Consider the following 19,774-nt stretch of genomic DNA (forward strand, 5'->3'; position numbering starts at 1 on the left):
GGGCTGAAGCTTGTGCCTCAGTTTCTCCCTGGTCTCCAGCCAACATTGTTCTACTAAAGCTCAAGGAAAGCACAAGACAGTGCAACGCCCATCTGTCATCAGCCCCCCCATGCAGGACCCATGCAAGCAGCCAAGGAAGCTCGGGGCTGTTGATAGCTGCCTCGCCTCCACACTGGGCCTGGTCCTCACCCAGGCACAGCAATGGATACCAGCCTCTGCATCCACTCTGTGGTCCCCACTGTCACCTTTGGCTCAGGCCTCTCCAGCAGCTCAGGGGCTCTGCTACAGGGCTCTCCTCACAGCTGCATCTAACCTCGCGCCCTTGCTGCTCCAGTGTGTCCTGCCGGAGCCTGTCCTACCTGGCACCCCTCACACCAGCAGCTCTCCATCCACGGGTTGTGCTGGGCCAGCACTGCAGCGCCAGGACATATCTCCGCCATGGTGCTGTGCAGCCTTACAGCAACCAGAGCAGAAACTGGTGGGTTGGCTTTAGCTGTCCCTGGTGTGAAGGTACGTGAAAGGGCCACGCACGGGTGCACGGCTGCCCAGAAGCCATGCCTGGGAAGGGAGGAGGCAAACACCTCCCCTTCGCATCTAGTCTCAAGCAGAATTGGCACAAGAACAGGGTTCACATTGCACGTACGCTTTAATCTCTGGCCGAGGGTAATCACACCCCCCTCCCCCCCAAACAAACCAACCACCCAGGAATCACAGAATCAGTCACGCTTACAGAACTGGGCCCTTTCCAAGGTGGAAGATTGACGATGGAAGCACACAGTGCTGCCGCACAGCGGCAATGCGCCCAGCAGCGTGCAGGTCTGTCAATCAGCACCGTCATTCTTCAGAAATTCTGGCTTTACACTGCTCCTCCCTGCTGTTGCTAAAAGGGCAGAGCTGCGGCTGCTTTACCAGGGCACTGCCAGAACGGTGCATTTTCCGTGTTTCCTATTGAACTGCTCGGCTGAGGAAGAAGAGGGACTGGAGGAAGAGGCAAAAGCCCATGGGATGGAGAGCCTGCACTCCTCTGTGGCCCTCCACTGCTGCGCTGTTCCCACCAATTCATGAAAGGGGGAGGCGTCACATCACCCACCGGTGCTGGTGCCAAAGTGAAGCGCTTGGCAGCTGGGGCTGCACTTGCTCAGCCTCTCCTGCAATTCTGTCACCTCCCCACCACAAAGCTCCCACTCTCAGCCCACCCTGCGTCCCAGCAGGACCATTACCGAGGTCGGGGCTCCCTGACACCTCTTGGGCTGTACGTGCAGCAGCAGACCAGGCAGGAGATGCTTGGTGCGTGACTTGCAGTGGGATGCACTGGCACAAGCCCGGGGGCATTCAGGGTTTATCAACACCCTGCCTGTGACACGAGGCTCCAATTCAGCATCGTGCTGGGATGTGCCACCATCCTTGAGGGATTCTTGTGCCAACCCATGGCGATCTGTTGGACAAGGCTGCAGGAGGCAACGGGAGCAGATGCAGCCCTGCCATGGGGAGGGCATGGCCTGCCAGAAGCATTCCGCACTGCTGCCTGCCTTGTGTAGCGCAGAGGCACTACTGGGAGGAGTACCCTAGTCCAACAAAGCAGGAGCTGGGCAAAGCAAATGCAAGCAAGGGGCCCTTGGGCAAATTACACCAGGGCAGACGTCCCTTGTGCAGGAACCCCGAGGATCCTCAGGCACAGGGAAAAGTAGAAATCAGGGCAGCAGCAGCACCTGAAGGTGGGCTGGAGGGGCCTTGGGCACGTGGAGCTGCGCTGCCCTCTTTAACCTGGAAAGTACTGAGGCCCTAGGCCCCAAACCCCACAGATGAAGGCTGTTACTTGCACATCCACCTTCCTCCTCCCATGCCCTTGTCTTTGGGTTTGTGTGTCTCCAGAAGTAATGCAGCATCAAGGAGCATGAAACTGGGAACAGTGTGAGTGCCTGTTGTGGCACATTCACCCTTCAGCTTTGCTGTACATACCCCTGCCCACAAGGCTACACCCCAAGGGAACACCCAGACCACTGCAGTCCTGGGAGGTCATAGCTGGGATATGCACAGGGCAGGGCCCCCTGAGCAGGCAGAGCAAGGGAGTCCCTTCTTCCTGCAGAAGGAATTGCAGAGGAGAAGCTGGGGCTGGCACGCAGGACAGCTGAGCAGTTGTGTCCACACAGTCCCTCCTCGCCTTTCCCAACACGTCAGCCTTGGTAAATGCACCCTAAGGAGAACATCGCTGTGGCAGATCGGCTCTTCAGGCAGCAGAGCGAGGTGGGCAGGATGGGGCATCGCCTCCTCACACTAAGTAAGGAGTGTCCAGCACTGCCACCCCAGCCGCTACTCCGCCATCTGCGTGCTCGATCGCCTTCGTCCGCAGGAGATGGCCGGCAGCCTTGTTCATCACCATCTCCTTGCCCTGTCTGCAAAGAAAAGGGCAACTGAGCACCTGCAGAGCAGAAAGCTTACGGCATTTCACCTTGGACAATTTGATTCACGTTCCCTGCTACAGCGCAGGGCAGGTAACCGGTGCGTAAAAGCCCCAGGGCTAATGCAGAGGTCGCTGCAGACAGAGCTGCGCCTGTTTTGTGCCTGCCAGCGACAGTGCCCTTTCTCAGCTGGGCCATTTTGGTCTGACTGCTCTGCACCCAGGCAGTGTCAGGTTCTGAAAGCTGCCAGAGTACATTTGTTTCTAAAATTGTACGGGAAGGACTTTAATTTATAAGCTATGGAAACATTTCTATGGGCCTATGAGGGTTTTAAACAAAAGCAGCAGCTATTTAGGGTTGAATACAACCCCATTAAGCCTTCAGATGTTTCCGAGATCACCAGGGCTTCAGACAAGCATGTGGCTGCATCCAGAACCCAAGAAGTGCTCCCTGAAATCAGGGATGAGACGCATCAGTTCCACGTGGCTATTACACCAGTAACCGCCAGCACCAGCTCTGCGGCTTTTCAACAACTCCTTTGGCAGCAGGTACAGAGCAGCAGTTCAGCATCTGAACACAGTGCTCAGCTGCTGACAGGGGCAGACTGAGCGGTCACATCTGTCCCCTGTACCTCCACCTCCCCAGAGACATCTGCCCTGCTGCTGTGCTCAGCGCAGAGGGGAAAACGCTCCCAACCCAAGTGCCGGCTGGAGCAGGTAACCACCCTGTAACACAGCACATTTCTCACCTGACATAGACACCAAAAATACCAAGCTCTGAGATGCACTCGGACACTTGTAGGGGACTATGAGCCCTCAGCAAGTAATTCATTGCTGGCTGTGGTTTGATCTTATCCATCAAGATGTAGGAGGTTCTCTCAGGGCTGTCTCTGATCTTCTCCAGAACCTGCCTGAGCTCTTCACCATAGAGGTTGTTCCCTGACAACAAAACCAGCAAGTCAAGGAATTCCCAGCACAGCAGAAGCCATTGGCCCCAGCTAGGCAGCCCCAGCAGCCCAAACAGACCCAGCCTTTGCCTCCCCACACCCCAGCTCTGGGGCCTAGGGAGCTCCTCCAGGAGAAGCACTACCTTACTGCCATGACTAGTCCCCATGGCTACAAGTAGCTACAAGCCACCCCACCCCACCTTTTATGCCTCAGCACAGGACCAGGAGCCATCACAGAGCTACTGCCTCTCCTGGATATAGCACGAGCCGCAGTGAAAACCCACATGGACCCAGTCCTGCTCATACCTCCACCTTCTCGCTGTGGCTTCAGCACAAACCGGTCAGGGTCAGCGATAGCCATAGCAGCTATCTTGTCACCTTCTTCGCCCTGGCAGGAAAGGATGGCAACAGCAAAGCATCAGGGAGGAGCAGGGGCTCCTCGACAGACCCCTCTGAGCAGGATCAACAGGGTCCCCCAGGGACCACAACAAAGCCCTCTCGTCTTCTTATCCGAAGAGAAACATCATGCAGGGCAAGCACACATCTGCATGTTCGTTCCTGCTCCAGCCCCGCTCACACTCACCATGTCCAGGGAATAGAGTCCAGCGAATGTTGCTCTTATTCGAGCGACAGCCTCGGCACGGCCGGGCAGTAATCTCTCCAGCGTCCCTGGCCGGCTCAGCTCCTGCTGGACCTTCTTGGTGCCTGCGAGTTGGGTAGCAATGTCAGGGCACTTCACTGCCCTCGATCTCTCCAGCAACAACCGTGCCTCCCAGTTCTGAGACAGAAGGAGAGCAACCATCCCGTCAGCAAAAAACCAAAAGGTTTTCTCCACTCTTTTCTGTTCTGTCATTGACATATGATTTGCCTCCTCCCTCCCTGCCTGGCAGGGATGGGGGTGGCAATAGCACTCTGGAGACAAGTAGACATGCACTTCCCACCACCTCTGCAAACAGCACAGCCAGGTTAGTCCACTGCCTTTGCCTTCACCCCCTCCCCAGCTTGTCCAGTGCTGCCACCTCCAGACAATAGCAAGATCTGGTCTGTATTATTATTACCTGCAGCCTAATAGTCCTAGTAGAGGACAGAGTGTGATCTGTAGATCAAGTCTAGACCCTTTAAGCAGGTGCTAATACCTGTGTTAACCCATATTGTACAGAAGCAGTTCAGTGCTGCGGTACGAGGTCACCACACGAGCAGTTATTGGAGAAGAAAGCCACTCATTTTTCTTATTGCGTGAGTGTCATGGACACCCACATGTGCTGCTGAGTTACAGCTTCCCAATGCTAACAACCAGCCACGCCGGACAGGACTAACCCCACCCAGAACAGGACAGATGTCCCTGGGATCACGGGGCATTTCAAACTCACTGGGCAAGGCCACAGTGTGGGCGGCTTCTCAGAGCAGAGCGGTCAGTACTGACCTGCTGGTCGTAGTTCTTTGGCACGTAGCCCTCTCTGTAGTACACCACTGCTACCTCCTGGCCGTCCCTGTAACGGAAACCAGAAGCATTCACAGAACCAGGCCAGTGCCCTCCCACCTCTGCCCAAACTCCCCAGCACCAAGAGGGCTGCAATGGGGTCAGGCAGGCAACGCGTTACAGCCCCTTCTCCGTGGCCTCCTGGGCTGTTCCACTCCTGGCTGGCTCCGCCAGAGAAAGCTGAGGACTGCAAGCCCTGGCTCCTCTCCACTGAGCCCCAGCTGGCTTGCCCTTTCCTGAGACACAGGGAGCTGACACCTGGCCTCTGCCCTGACTAACCAAAGTCTCAATAATTTAGGCACCCAGCCCAGCAAGGAGGTAAGGACCTAATTTTTTAATAGCTTTTGCCACCGGGAGCCAGGCTTGGGAGATTCTTGAAGCTGGGAGGGAACAGGGTCCTCCTCCGGTGGCAATTCAAGGCAGGACATCAACTCAACAACCTGCCCAGGCACCAAAACATCCTGCCAGGGCAGGGCCATCAGCATACCTGTAGCACCACACACACAAGCTTTGGCCACACAAACTGTGGGCCAGGTCAGGGAAAGCAGCACAGAAACTGCTGGTGGCCAGGCAGTGTAAAGGCATTCATCAGTAAGAGGAGAGGATGCTTGGAGGAAGTACAGTGGATACACTTTCCCCTTAACTGTCTGGCAATGACAAATGTATTTGTTAATTAAACACAGCAGAGGCACCAAAGGTCAAACCGCAGAAAAATTAGCCTAACTACAAAAAAAAAAAAAAAGACATTGGCATGAAACCATATCTTCCTTTAGGCTTGTACAGCTCCAAGCACGTTACCCCGGAAATAGGGCAAACACCACACTTGGGACCAGCTGCCAGCACTTGGAGTCTGTGACCCGCATGTCCTGGCCTCCGCAGGGAGCGGGCAAGACGCTGAGTGCATTCAAAACCAACAGATACCATAAGGACATGTAATGCTTCCTCCTCTAGCACCAATAACGCAGCCCAGCTCCCACTGGCAGAGCATCACGTGAACAGTAAACAGGAAATGTCTTTGTGGAAGCCTCTGGAACAGCCAGGGCTTTTCCTAGCAGATGTATGTGGAGGAAGTAAAGATCCTGCAGAGCTCTGAAGGCTGCAGCTTGAAGGAGGGAAATTATGTTTCTAGCTGTAAGGGACTGATACATGTATGCAAAGTCTCACCACTGTGAAAACAAAATCATTTCAGCTCTAAGAGGAAGTAGCAGCAGCAGCCTGGAGCATGGAAGAGAACAGCTTTCTCAGAAAGTCACTATTTACACTCAAAACATACCACCAGCTTTGGTTGAAAATTCCCATTTACAGCCCTGTGTGCCCAACACACAGCCAGGAACGCGCACCTTGGCTCATACTCACATATACAGCCTCTTGGCATCATCCAGAGACCCCTTTTCAAACACATCTCTGAATCGCTTCCTGATGACCCGAATATTCCTGTTAAGAGAGGAGTGGGAGAGTCACCAGGCTGGGCATAGTCGCTTGAGCTAGGAGTCACAGGTGGAACTGGTGGCTCCAGCACGGAGGATCGGTAGGCTCCTTCACAAATAACCTCAGGCTTTGTACTACGGAGCCAGAGGAATCCCACAGGCCAAAGCAGTCCCTGTTTTTAGCACCTGTCCTATGCTTCCAGCCCAAATACTGCAGGAATCAGAACACGTGCCTAAACACCCTGGATTTCTCCATACTCACCTTTCACCTCCTAAATTTTTTCTAAGAAAAGTCAATATTTTGGGATTTTTATCCCTACACAACAGATTCACTCACTGTTGGCTTCAAAGCCAGGAGCTGCAGACAGACGAGTGACTTCCTGCATGTTTTACCTCCTTCCCGCTTTACAGCCTTTCCTCCACACAGCGGCAGTGTGGACTCGCTGATCTGGAGACACAGCCCCATACCTCCGCCTGCTCCAGCACAGGCTCAGGGCTGGACCTTCCCAAAACGCCGCCTCCTCCCGAGGCCTCTACTCCACTGCCGCGTTGCTTACTTTGCCCAGATCTTTCACAATGGGTTTGAAGCTTCGTTAATTCAGCTTTTATGAAATACCCATTGCCCAATCCCAAGTCAGAGAGCAAGCAGGACCCTCATTAACCCCACTCTGCTCCTTATTGTCTCATCTAAGAGACCTGGCCCACAGCAAAGCTACCACTGGTGCAGCTCTGAGGACTACACAGGCACAAAATCGGCAAGGAATCAGCTCTGGAGACCAGAGGCTTTGATGGCTGCTGGTATTTCCAGCAAAGAGCTGGTGAGAGGCTTTGGGAGGCTGGTGAGAAGATGAAGGTGGGTGCTGAGGCTAGTCAGGAGGCCACTGAAGAAACTCTCAAGAGAGCTGCATACCATCCACAGAGATAAGCCCAAGATAAAGGCTGCCCTGTTACATACCAAGACATGCCCTCTCACAGTCCCAGAAACTATAGTGTTTTGACTTTATCCTTGAGTAGGTGACAAAGTAAAAAGCAAACAGATTCTGCACACCTCCATCTTTCCCTGGCCTGCTCCTACGCTTCCGCTGCCACACTGTGCCTGCTGGAGAGCCTGGAGACGCCCCACAGCTGCCTCAAGGGAAACACCATGATCTGGCAGCAGTTCTCCCTGCTTCCCTTTTCCAGAACTGTACCGTCTCCTTCCTTTCCCATCCCAGGAAAATTCAACCTTTACCTGTTCCAAAGCTCATTTTCTACACATCGCTGATCAAAAATGTTCCTCTGGACTTCCTCCACCAGAAACATCACCACAGCACTGGAAGAGATACCAAGGACACCATTAAACCCAGAAACGCTCCACATGCACCCAGGATCACCAGCTTTTGATCTCTGATTCAGGCTTCCTGCATGGCTCCTGCTTGTTTTCTCCAGTGTTTCCAAGGGTCAGCATGCAAACGGAGAGCAGTACTGATCCTGCGTAATTACCAAACCAGGGCGGGGCATCAGCACAAGGGCAGGAGGGAAAGCAAGCTCTGTGCAGGGCTGTCAAACCACACAACTCCTCCAGGGTCCCCTTGCACCTCTCTGCCTTTGTGACACCGCATTGCTCTTCCCAGGCTGCCACAGGCTTTGAGAGCAGCTTGTCTAGCAAACAGGCATCTTTCAGAAAGCGCAATTTCAAAACCAAACACGTGCATCTCCAGGGGAGACAAGATAACCCAGCCTCCAGCACCTCCTCTCTCCTTACCTTTGAGAACCGTAGAGCTCCCAGGCTTTCGCAATACCCAAGGCAAGCCCTTTCGATGGGTTGTTGGGCAGCAGGCGTGATGCCTCCTTAGACTTTCCCAGCACTTTCAACACCCGCCTGTAGAACAAAAAAAAGCTGTAAATGCCATGACAGCCCTCGACCAGACCTATGGAGCAGGAGTTTGGAGAGCACGTAAAGACACGGAGTGCAGCAGGCCACGCGGTACAGCTGCTGCAGCGCCTCGCAGCACAGGCCGGAGATGCTCCCTTACCCATGGACCGCCACGGTGCGGGAGGTGAGGCCTCCGAAGCTGGCAGCAATGGTGTTTATTTCTATCTGCTTCAGAGCTGGTGTCCCATCCACCCCACAGTCAAACATGTAATCAGAGCGGTTTATGCCTAAAAACACAGACTGAAACAGAGGGGAGGTGAAGTGGGTTCTCCTGTTGCCTTTAACTGCAAATCCCTTTGATGACCTCACTTCAAAGTCCTCCTGGGGCAGATCCAGTCACCTTCATTTTGATAAAAACCTCTGCAAGATGTGCCTGTGGGTGCTTTGGCCCTCGCTCAGGGCCCACAGCCCTCCTCAGTACTCCAGAGGAGTTAACAACACTGGTGAGAGTAAAGGAGCTTCTGCAGGGACAGCCTCTCCGGCACAGGTCCCGACACAGCACACGTCCTTGCACTCTCCTGAGGCTCCCAGAGGACAAGGACAAACCCTACGAAATCCTCCCAGTCAAGGCCTGACTGTTTCCAGCAGCACTAACCAAAGGGCATGACTGTCAAATAGGGCAAGGTCCTGAGCTCACAGGCTGTAACCGAGACATCGTAGCGTAGGGACCAGCCTGACTATGGGACAGTTCAAAGCCCACAGCAGCAAGCTTGCAGACAGAGACCAGGCAATCCCACCGCAATGCAAAGGGACACAGCTGCTGACCACTGGGGTCTCCTGCCAAGGTACCTGAGCCAAGCCTTCCTCCAAAACTTGCATGTGGATTCTGAAGAGTCGAGCTGTGAAGTCATCTACCTTGACGGTGCTAGAGAGAAAGACAGACCAGATCAGCCCCCTTACACTGCCACAGAGAAACAAGAAAATTAAGTCCTCTCCAGGAAAAAAACCTTACCAGGGACATTCTCCAACACAAATAGCAGCGCTGTGGCTAGACCAAGTCCTACAGCACTGTTAAGCATCTCACCATGAATGCACTCTTCATCAAGGTGCATAACCATAATGCAAATCCAGTTTGCTCAGCACAGCCACTCTACAAAAAGCACTGCTGTGCAGAGGTGACTTTCATTTGCAGGGCAGAGAGACAGGACAAGCAAAAGCAAAGAAATGCAGCAGAATTCTGCAGATACAGGAAAGAAATCAGAAGTCTCTCTGTGCCTGCGCACACAGTTCACAGAAGAAGCTTCACAAGCTTCATCAAGTTCCCCCTGTCCTGTTGGGCTCCAAATCCTGCACACTGTGGTGCCAAGTGCTTCGGTGGCCCTGCTAGAGTAGGTCTGGCTTTTCTTCAGGATCCCGAATCTCTGAGCTAATTGTGAGCAGCCCGTCCAAGGAGCTGCCCTGAGACACTGCGCAGGAGGCAGCGCAGGGCAGGCACCTGAGTGCACACAAGCCCCAGGTGCTGCGTTCCTTAGCCACAGATATAAACATGCCCCCACAAGCTTTGGTTGCAGCCAGTTCTCGAACAGGCGCAAGCATTGAAATAGCTCTGAAGGGTCAGGCTTTAGCAAAACAAGAAGGATGCTGGAAAAGTCTCCTTTGCTCTGTCCTGGTGCCAGAGAGCCAGCAGCACCTGCGCAGACAGGCAGCACAGAACGGGCAGCAGGAAGGGAAATGGGTTTTGTGGAAGCATCAGCCCTGCAGATTATGGGGGCCACAGTCAGTGGTGGTTGCTCCAGCACAGGGCAACAGCCACAGATAAATCCAGCAGAGTCCACAAGCCAGAGCTGACCAGTCCTCCAGCACCCAGAGCTCGCGGGTCACCTTCCCGGCATGGCTGGGAAAGCAGGGGACATGGGGTGACTGATCAGAGGTAGGTGTGGGGGAAAGAACAAACACCTTCTCTTCATAACTGCGGGCAGGCAGGAGAGCTGGCGGTTATCCGAGCCACAGGCAGATACAAAACAAGACTAAGAGACTACTAAATCCAGGACTCAAAGACGCCTCCAGCAATTTGAATTTCAGGCCCAGGGGCCAACAAGCTCACAAGTTGAAACACTGTTGAAACACATTCACAAGCTTGAAACACTGGCAAAATTGAAGATCATTGCAGGGAGTCAACTCTTGGCCAGATGTCTCATCTTCTGAGGCCCAAGGTGACCTCAAAACACAGAGACTTGATGGAAATTAATCTTAGGACAAATAATGCAGCAAAGGAGAGAATTTCTGCAGAGGACAGGAATGCCCACCTCAGCTTGAAGGACATGAATGGATGGAAGGTAGGAATGCCTGAAAGGTGATAAATGCTTTGCATTTAAAATTTCATTAAAATGCAACATGCAAAAAAGTTACCTGGCCAGGGTATGCTCCAGGAATTCTTTGTTTTGACTAATAGCATCCACCAGCAGGTTAAAATCTTGCTGAACAGCATACGCTTGCTCAAACAGGGCACTTGGTACTGCAGACGGGAGCAGCGTGAAGGGAGCATAATTCACCACCTGCAAACAAGGATGCAGCAGCAGAGCCATCAGGCCTACACAGTTTAAGCGGGGCTAAAGAGGTGCTTCCTCTGCTTGTCTGAAGACTGAAGCCACCCCAGCCCTCCTCGGTGCACCCTGTACAGACACATGGCCTCAACCCTGCTGACCCCTGACTTTTGAGGGCTTTGCTTTATGAGCCATCCGTGGGGTGCTGCAGAGGCAGGAGCAGCTGCTACAGAGCTCGAGCTGGGCTGAGTGCTTCTCTCTGAAGGATGCTCTGTTTCCACCTTAACTGGAGAGCACCGTTTCCATAACGCCTCAGCTTCAGAGAAAAGGTGAATTTGCCAGTCCTGGGTTTTGGCCATCAGTCACTTCCTTTGATCCCTGCTCACCGAGTCCCAGGGGTGACTCCGGACCCCTGGCTCACCCCACAGCTCAGGCACAGGGCCACCCTCAAAGCCAAAATATTCCACCAGAGAGAAATTCCCAAATCACCTTGATTTTTTACAAGGGACAAGGGACACTGGCAGTGTGTTTGGCCTCTCCTCCTAGGCTCCCTCTTCCTCTCACCCTTCGAGGTTCCCTCAGAGCCCTGACCTGACCATGGGGCTGACATCAAGGAGCAGCCCCTCTGGTGGAGATCTCCCTCATCATACCTCTGCCAGCTCCCAGTGCACCTGCCTGCTTGCCCCCAGGCGCCTCAGGGGCCCGTCCCTGATGGTGTCCCACCGCTCTTGCACAGGGGTACTTCTTCCTCCGAGACCCCTCACAGCATCCCCCTCCAACAGGCCGAGCCCCCCATCAGTGCCCTTGCCCCAGCCAGCTGCCAGAGATTCACCAGATGTAATCCCACGCATCGGCCACCCCTGTCCCCTTGTCCCAGGTACGGGGTGAAGGCTGACTCGTAGTTGGGAGCACGCCAAAACCAGAGGCCCCTCCGAGAGACACTCCCCTGGTTCAAAGGATCATACGGGTGGTGGGAGGCTGGGACAGGGATGAACTCCCACCACACACACGCAGGGCTCCTGGCAATTTCCCAAACCTTTCCAGATCTATCCCTCTCCTTGGAAAAGGGGACCTGGATCGCAGGGCTGTCTCTCAGGGAGGTGCACTCATCAGCAGGCTGGGCTGTGAGCTATAGCCCCCAGGTCGGCCGTGCTTCAGCCAGGCAGCTGGGTGCTCACTGCAAAGCAGCGCACGCCGACGAGGGCTCAGCAAACCCAGGGATGGCAGCCGGCTCCCCCCCGCGCTGCTCTCGCTTTGCTGACTCACAGCCTGGCCAGGGCCGAACGCGTCCCGTGACCGCGCTCTGGCACTCACATCCGACGCGTTGGGCTCCCCCTCGGTCCGCATCAGCACGCCCTCCAGGAGCGCCGCGTCCACGGCCACCCACGCCGCCTCCTGGATGGCCGACTTGTCACGCAGGACGTCGTCCCACGGCGCAGCCATGGCCGGCGCTGAGGGGGCAGAGCAGAAGTCACCCACCCGGCCCCAGCGCCTCACCTTCTTTCCCAGCAGGCAGCCTGGCCTCGCCCTCTCGCTGGGGACGGCGGCGGGCAGCCCGGCAGGGCCGGGGCGGCGCGGAGCTCAGCACCATCCTCGCTGCCCGGCTCCGGCACCGCCGTGGCGGCTGCACACGGGCCACGCGCCGGACGAAGGCACCTCCACGCCCCCAGCCGAGCCCGCGGCCTGCCCCGGGCGGGCAGGGCCGAGCACCCGAGCCCTGCCCTGCCTCTGGAGCCGGCGCCGCGGCTTGCCGAGGCCCGAGGCCGCGGCTCGCCTCAGGAAGGCCCGTGCGGGACCCTCGCTGCAGGGCACTGACCTGCGCAGAGCCGGGCCGCGACACCCCTTCGCCAGCGCCGCCCGGCCCGCCTTGGGGCAGCCGGGACCGGGCCCGGCCCAGCACCGGGCCTGCCCGGCGGGGAGCTGAGCTGAGCTGAGCTGAGTTGAGCTGAACTCAACTGGCCTGGCGCCTGGCCCTGGCCCCCGACCCCCAGCTGGGCCTCGGCCCCGAGGGGAGCGCGGCCCCCGGGCCCGGCGCAGCCCCGGCCCTACCTGCTCCCGGCCGCTCCGGCCCGCCGCTCCCGCACGCCCCGCCCGCCACCAGGCGATTGGACAGCGCTCCCACCCTCGCCCCGCCCCAGACGCTGATTGGCAGCGCACCTCACCTATGAGCGCGGGGGTCGACACCACGGCGTGCCAATGGAGCTGACCGGGGGCGGGGGGAAGGAGCTGCGGGAGGAGTTGAGAGGGCGCATGCGTGCCTGGCGCCAGGGGGGCGTGGTACCCCGGCGCGGGGGTGCGTCACGGGGAGGTGTGACGTCATGCTGGCTGTCAGGCGGGCGGGAGCAGCGCTGGCGGGGTTCGGGCGGCCCGTGGGCCCGGCGCGGTGGGCCCGGGGCGGTGGGCTCTGGGGTGCTCGCCCGCAGCGGCCTCAAGCTAATGAAAACCGCCCCCTGCCTCCAGGGGCGACGCCGCGCGGTGCTGACCTGCGCAGAGAAACATTCCGAGCCCCTCCGAGTCACCGTCAGCCGTAAGGACGTAACACCCGGCAGAAGGGACGCAGCACCCACGGCACCGCGCTGGCTCGGCAGAGCCTTGGCGGGGGAGCCCAGGGTGCTCCCTGGCGTGCGGCGGGGCTGCGGGACCCCGGGGAGGACCCCCCTGCGGAGCGGAGCAGGGCTTCCCCTCCCGTTGGCGTCGTAGGTGCTACGGCCAGCGGGGACGCGGTGCGGGGCGGCTCGGGAGCCGGCACTGGGTTCGGTGGCTCCTGCTGGAAAGCAAGGGCTGCGCGCCATCCCTGCGGCCGCGAAGGGGAGGTGGGCATCAGGCTTCAACCTCGCCTGCGCCCACGGCCTGAGGAACAGGCAGGGGCTTGCTAGGGACGTTCTCCAGAACGGACCCATTGCCAACGCTTGGCAAGATTGTGTCTTGTCTGTATATCGGGGGACATCATTTTACTGGTTTATTGGGGTAGATCTTGTTGTGCTGAATAGAAACGCTCTCCAGTGCAAATGCTGAACGCGTTTCCCTGCGGAGCGCTTGGCCTGCCGCGGTGCCAGTGATCTTCCCACCAGTGTGCACCCAAGGACCCAGGAGAAAGGCCCAGACCCAGTGACTGGACTGGTGTGGTGCTGCTCTGCGGGAACAGCTTGACAAAGGTACAAGCGGTGACGACCATCTCCCGCTGCCAGTGAATCAATCACAAAATACCCGGCCGTGTCCAAAAGAGATGTCTCTGAAAGCTCTTGTGTCTCCAGGATTCAGCCAACATGTGAAGACTTTTGGTCATCAGGGGGTTGCTTGGCCAAGGCATTCACCCCAGGGAAGGTTTTGTCCTCTGACGGCAAAAGCCCCCAGCTCTCCGGCCTGAAAGAGAGTCCTCCATCAGTCAAACCCCACCCAGATGGAAAAATCAGTGATCCACTGATTTTTCTTCTGCTGTGCAGCGCTGAGCTCTGCTACTCGTATGTGCAGAGGGGGGACCCCAGCAAGCATCTTTGTGAATGCCCATGTCAGGCTGCACGTTACGGAGTCGCTCTAAGGAAACTGAACTAGAAGAAAGCTGCTGTGTTTCATAAGACTGAAGACATTTGCAGTCACAAGACCTCAGCTGGTGAACTGGTGGATTCGAGTTTGCGACCCTTGGTCGCAGCATGCGGCAGGGCTGGCAGCGTGCAGGCAGCGGAACGTGGCGGTTTGCACGTCAGCTCGTTGACGCTTTCTCTTGCACTGGAGCTGCGTCATCTGTCGCCTTCGCAGGAGCTGAAATTGGCCCTTTGCAGGCTGTGGCGGACAGAGGAACCACAGCCTGGCTTGGGAAATTTAAAGCACCTGAACTGAACCGATATTTGAACAACTCCGTCTTTCCGTAGCCCCGAATGCCAAGAGCCTGGGTGTGGCTGGGCACGCGGGGCTGCCACCACGGTCCTCCCGGAGAGCCCCAGCCTCTGGAGGGGCCCCCGCAGTCGGTGACTCTGCCCCTCCAGGGAGCCCGTGGTGCTCGAGCCCAACCTCGGGGTGACCACCAGCCTCCTTGCAGACGCACAAAAGGGAGATCTTGCAAACCTCTGCCTTTCCCACAAGAGGGAGAGCTTCCTCCGAAGGAGGAGGGCCAAAGTGACACCCCAGCTCCATTTGATGCTATCCAATTCATTTGAAATTATCCCAGCTTGGAGGGACCCATCAAGCCTGAAAGGCAGTCCCCAGGAGCTGGGCAGGCCAGCTCGCCCCTGCTCTGCCTTTCCTTTCCTAGAGTGTCTTGATGTTTTCACCATGGAGAACTTGTAACCTTGACCTTGGTTTACTGTACGCTGCGAACCGTCCCCAGAGTGCCTCCTGCAAGGCCCCAGCATCATTTCTGAGGCTGCTGTGAGCCAAAAGCAATGGAAAACATCTTCATGTTAACTCGTTGGCACTTTCTCTTGTACTGGAGCTGCATCATCTGTTGCCTTCGCGGGAGCTGAAATTCACCCTTTGCAGGCAGAGGAAGACAGAGGAACTGCAAGCCTGGCTTTGGAAATCAAGAACCTGAACTGAACTGATATTGGAAACATCTTAATGTTCTCCATTTCTTCAACATCTTCATTGCCCACATCCCTTTGCTGCGCTGCACCGACAGGACCTGGAAAAGGGGGTGGCCAGGGGTACCTCAACGCAGCCCAGCCCATTGGCAGCCCCCATCGCAGATGTCCCCCTGTTGTTCCCAGAGAGGCTGTTGGGTGCACCCAGGTGTCCCCAGGGGGACATCCCCGCCCGTGTGCCGTGCCGTGCCGTGGTAGGGATGCACTCCCGAGTCCTCGGCGGTCTCTGGGATGCCCTGCGGCGTAATGCAAGCTGATATTTTTCTCCCACTTTAGATGTGTATTTACTCTCGCTTTGTCTCAGTTCATCAGGAGATGGGGTTGCTCTCTGCTCTTGTTTCGGACAGATCCAAGGCTGGGGGCTGCTCTGTGCCTCTTCAGTCGAGTACATCTGGTAAATCTCAGATTTCAGCACAGTTTCATATACTTGCAGGACATTCATTTCCCAGCAACAGGGCTCAAAATGGCAGTGTGACAAATCAAGAGGATTATTTCTGCAGGAACATGTCTGTATTTGGAACAGATAACATTGGTTTATGTGTAAATAAATCCAAACCAAACCAGGTCCTTCCTACTTTTTTTGTTTACATATACAAAGGAACTGTCAGTCCTAACTGGCTCTGCCCTTGCAATAAGTGTAATAAAATGAAACAACCCTAACACTTTTGCCAGTAAGGTACCATCAACACAACAGCGTAACTAGAAAGATCTGTTGTCATCACAAGGCAGTCATTTGTGTACCTACTGGAGTAATATAATTACTTAAGCATTTCCACAGTGCATTTATGATATAACTGTGAGGCTCCAACAAAGCAGTGGGGCTGGACTTGGTTTGCAACCTGTGTTACGAACGTTTGAAATTGTCAATTGCTGGTGAGGAGAGGGTTGTGTGACGCTTGTGTGTAGCCAGCAGAACAATGGCTGAACACCAGCCTCAGATCTGCATCTTTATTTGGGCTTAATTTTTAACTAATGCAGATTTGGGAGCAGAACGAGTAAATCCACATATGATGCTCAGATCCTGCAATCACAAAACCAGGAAATTGTGAATTATTTGATTGACTCCAGTGTGCTGCCCGCGGATACTATTTTTTTCTGTCTGCTCTACCACCAGGGATTAGCTCAGACATTTCCTCACGTCAGGGAAAGAGAGAGGGAAGGGGCTGGTCTCTAACCCAGCCTCCTGCTCACAGTGGGACCGTCCCTAGCATGAGATCAGAATGGCTGTGGCTTTACTTTGCCAAGCCTTGAAGACCTCCCAGGATGGAGACCGCCCCATCTCCTTGGTGCCCTGTCCCAGGGCTGTAAGATGTGTCGCTGGGCTGCCTGGGAGGAGGAGCAGATCCTTTCCTTGCTTGGCCACTGACTTGATGACTTTCTGCAAGTGACTTTATCCTTTGCCTCGGTTTCCCATCTGCCCTAAGAGCTACAGTTATCCAGCAGCAAAAGCAGCACCAAGTCTGGACCTGCACCAAGCGCCAAGCCCTGCAGCAAGCCCTTCACCCCGGAGCCTGTCTGTGCAGAGGAGTCCCTGACCCCTCTAACCTGCAGAGAGGCTGTGGGTGGATTAAGACTGTATATATATACATACCTATATATTAACCTAGAGCATGATGGCTGAGGAGGGTGCCATGCTCACACATGCATGCTGTGCTCACACGTGTGCTGCTCATGCCCTCATCCACACCTGCACCCTGGGGCAGCAAGGGAAAGCCCCAGGCAGGGGGACCCCGCCGTGGGATGCATTAAGAGGAGGGTGCAAAGGCAGCCTCCCACCCTGGGACGTGCCTGCCCACGGTGGAGGGATTGCCCAGGGCAATGCCTGTTGTTACACTCGGTCGCCCTCCGTAGATGGATCATCACCCGTCACCAGGCCAAGCCGAGAGATGACCGGCTCTTTATCCTATTACCAGTGCCAGGAGTTGTCCAGGTCATTGCAAGCCTCTTAGCTCTGCTTTTAGAGATCTATCTCTGAAATAAAGCTCTGTGATTATAGCTCTCTAATGCACCCACCTTGTCTCCTTTCTGGACTCAGGAGTCCTACTCTTTCCTCGCTGCTGTCCCTTTGATCGGTGACAGTGGATTCACACCTTAATTAATACAGATCCAGGCTGTGAATTTGGAAGTGGACTGGTAGACCTAGTCTTGTCTTGCTGGAAAATTGCCCTGCACCGGGAGCCTGCTTAGACCCCCCCACGGGGCAAGGGCTCTTCACCTGCGTGTTGGTCAAGGGATGGAAGTGAGGAAAAAAGTCCAAGAGTTCTAATGACGACGCAGAAGGTCGGAGTTTACTCAGATGGAAGCATTTCCCCTCTCAGTCCTCAGTCCTGGCAGGGTCCTGAGTCTCCTCTCCTCTCCATTTGCTCTGAGAGTCTGAGAAAGGGCATAAGAAGCTTGACTTTCTAAGCAAAACATTACAAAAAATGGTCCCGTTTCATTGCAAGTAAGTTGGATAAAGGTGCTGCCCTGTCCTCAGGAGCTCCCAGAACGAATGCACCCTGCTCTGACTGTGAAAACTCTTTTTATAGAGAGCTCTGGCTTGCCTTTTCTTTCTCTTTTCCAAATTCAGTCTGGAGAATGAGATCTTTTCAAGGTAATCCAGTAGCCCGGGAAGGATTTGTACACGCAGATAGCCCATAATCTCTGCTACAGCGTAAGAGAGCTGCAATGCAGCTCAGAGAAGGTTAAATGATAAAAAAATATGGCAGACATGGTAAGTATTTGGCATGTTACATGCAACAAAAGATGAACAACAGCAACTGGGACATTATCTTTATTTGCTAAAAATAGAGTCCTGCAAAGTTTAAAGAAAAGCACTTTATACTTGTAAACCTCTCCTCTGGCTGTTAAAGAGCCTTCAAAGATGGGCGTTGTGGCTTTGGGATGTCGCATCCCCTTTCAAAGGCTGCCCAGGGCTCAGACAATTGAAACTCAATACAACATCAGCCACGACAGGGGGAATAAATAGCTCTGACAAGACCCTGCTTTTCTAACTCATCAGAGCCTGATGCACGGACGGGAGCTTTGCAGCAGGTACGTCCCCCACTCGGCTGCATCCTGCACCTGGGATGCCCACGGCACAGCCCAGGTCCCCCAGCCGTGCAGGGCAGGGGCAGCCCGGCACCGAGCACACTGGCAGAGCCACCCGAAAGCGAGCAGATTGTTTGCCCACGACGCTGCCGAGTTATGCATGGGCATTTGATACACTGCAGCTGACGGGCCGGTCGCAGAGCTGGGTGCCTGGCTGCCCGTCCGCGCCTTCAAAGAATCGCTCATCAGCCGCACAGGGGTGGGCTCGCTTCCCCGGTACCCTGTAACAGGGGGGAAAAAAATCCCCCAATTCTCCCTTCCTCCAAAACCAGCATAGCCAAGTCTGAGGTTCTGGACAATGCTGTTGTATCTCAGGATATTTGTGCATTAATGCAGAAACTCGTTTTTGCAATAGAGTAGCACCAAAGCCATTAACTTGACCCCGCGAGCAGAGGGAATGATGTGATGTTCGGCACCAGGCAAATAAAGAGAGAACAATAGGGCTATTTTCGTGGAAGAGAGTTCAGAGGGCTCCCCGGGGAGCCGAACCTCTCGCTGGCCCATCATGCACAAGAAAAACAAGACAGAGCTCTTGCACCCTGGCTTCTCTGTCGTATAAATACCAGCTTCAGCCAGGGCATGAAAGAAATCTATTGTCTCTAAGGCCGCATTTCGATGAGAAATGCTCTGGTAAAGCCAGCAATCTGAAACCCCCCACACGTGTGCCTATTGTTTGAAGTGCAGAACAATTGAAGGGTGCTCTCATGGGCTAAAGATAGAAAGGCAGCTGGTGCTGTCCTTTTCCCTGTAACTGAGAATAAAACAATGCCCAAGTATTGTCTGCATTGCTGGAGCGATGACATTGGACTCTCTGCCAAGAGAGCATCTAAAAGATCAATGAAACCCAGGTTATTTATAAACGGGTAGTGTCATTTCTTCCCCAAAGTAATTTCATTTCCTTAGCTTTTCCACCAGGCCTTTCTGCACTGTGAAGTGGCCGTGGAGCGAGGTATAAATAGCACTGAGCCAGGCTGCGAGAGAGGCAGCGGAACCGGCTGGTGGAAGACGAAGCTGCCGTGCTGAACCTGTGTTGGGCTGCACCTTCGCTTGCCCAAGCTTCTGCAGCACCAAGGTGGGGACCAGCCATGGGTGCTGATCCCCTTCTGCGGGGCAGAGCAGGTTCCTGCAGGCGCAGCCCCAGCAGCCGCCATGCTGGTTGTGCACGGACCCAGCAGCTGGTCCCCCGGGGCCAGAGTCCCAGAGTCCCACCAACACTGGGACTTGCTTCCCGGGGTAGCTTTTAGGGAGGTTTATTTCTCCCGCCAGCCAACAAACAGGCAGTAGCATGGGCTGCATGTGTGTGTCCAGCTCAGCTGCCGCGCTAGGATGCTCAAGGTAACCCTTGAGCCCAAACGCCATGTGGCAGAGCCTTGCTTAGGGACAGGGGACATCTTGTAGGGGAAGGCTGCTGTCTGCAAGATGGTATCCCACCGAGGCATATCCAGACTAGAGACTGG

At 55.3% G+C, this 19,774-nt stretch overlaps 1 protein-coding gene across 3 annotated transcripts; it reads right to left on the reverse strand.

Moving 5' to 3' along the window:
- Positions 1 to 633: 633 nt before the first annotated feature.
- GSS (glutathione synthetase) lies at positions 634 to 12,742 on the reverse strand. Of its 3 annotated transcripts, none has more exons than XM_072878931.1 (13): positions 12,700 to 12,742; positions 11,917 to 12,101; positions 10,517 to 10,662; positions 8,957 to 9,032; positions 8,268 to 8,407; positions 7,997 to 8,113; positions 7,484 to 7,564; positions 6,182 to 6,259; positions 4,769 to 4,835; positions 3,929 to 4,123; positions 3,652 to 3,733; positions 3,148 to 3,337; positions 634 to 2,393 (listed from the first exon to the last, which is right to left on the reverse strand). In XM_072878931.1, exons 2-13 carry the CDS (start codon positions 12,091 to 12,093, stop codon positions 2,270 to 2,272), a joined length of 1,473 nt encoding a protein of 490 aa, XP_072735032.1. In that variant the 5' UTR covers positions 12,094 to 12,101; positions 12,700 to 12,742; the 3' UTR covers positions 634 to 2,269. The 3 variants fall into 3 exon arrangements, with proteins under 3 accessions (XP_072735032.1, XP_072735031.1, XP_072735033.1); XM_072878930.1 differs by lacking the exon at positions 12,700 to 12,742 and adding an exon at positions 12,467 to 12,615; XM_072878932.1 differs by lacking the exon at positions 12,700 to 12,742 and adding an exon at positions 12,467 to 12,613 and having other exon boundaries at positions 11,965 to 12,101.
- Between the last annotated feature and the right edge of the window lie 7,032 nt (positions 12,743 to 19,774).

The sequence above is a fragment of the Ciconia boyciana genome, chromosome 14, assembly GCF_034638445.1.
Source record: "Ciconia boyciana chromosome 14, ASM3463844v1, whole genome shotgun sequence".
Classification (NCBI taxonomy): Eukaryota; Metazoa; Chordata; class Aves; order Ciconiiformes; family Ciconiidae; genus Ciconia; species Ciconia boyciana.

Excerpts from the sequence above, each read along its gene's own strand:
- GSS (XM_072878931.1), bottom strand. The coding sequence starts at position 12,093 with ATGGCTGCGCCGTGGGACGACGTCCTGCGTGACAAGTCGGCCATCCAG. Across the intron at positions 10,663-11,916 it reads CGTTCGGCCCTGGCCAGGCT|GTGGTGAATTATGCTCCCTT; the intron begins GTGAGTCAGCAA and ends CCTTGTTTGCAG. Across the intron at positions 6,260-7,483 it reads GAAAATGAGCTTTGGAACAG|GAATATTCGGGTCATCAGGA; the intron begins GTAAAGGTTGAA and ends CTCTCTTAACAG.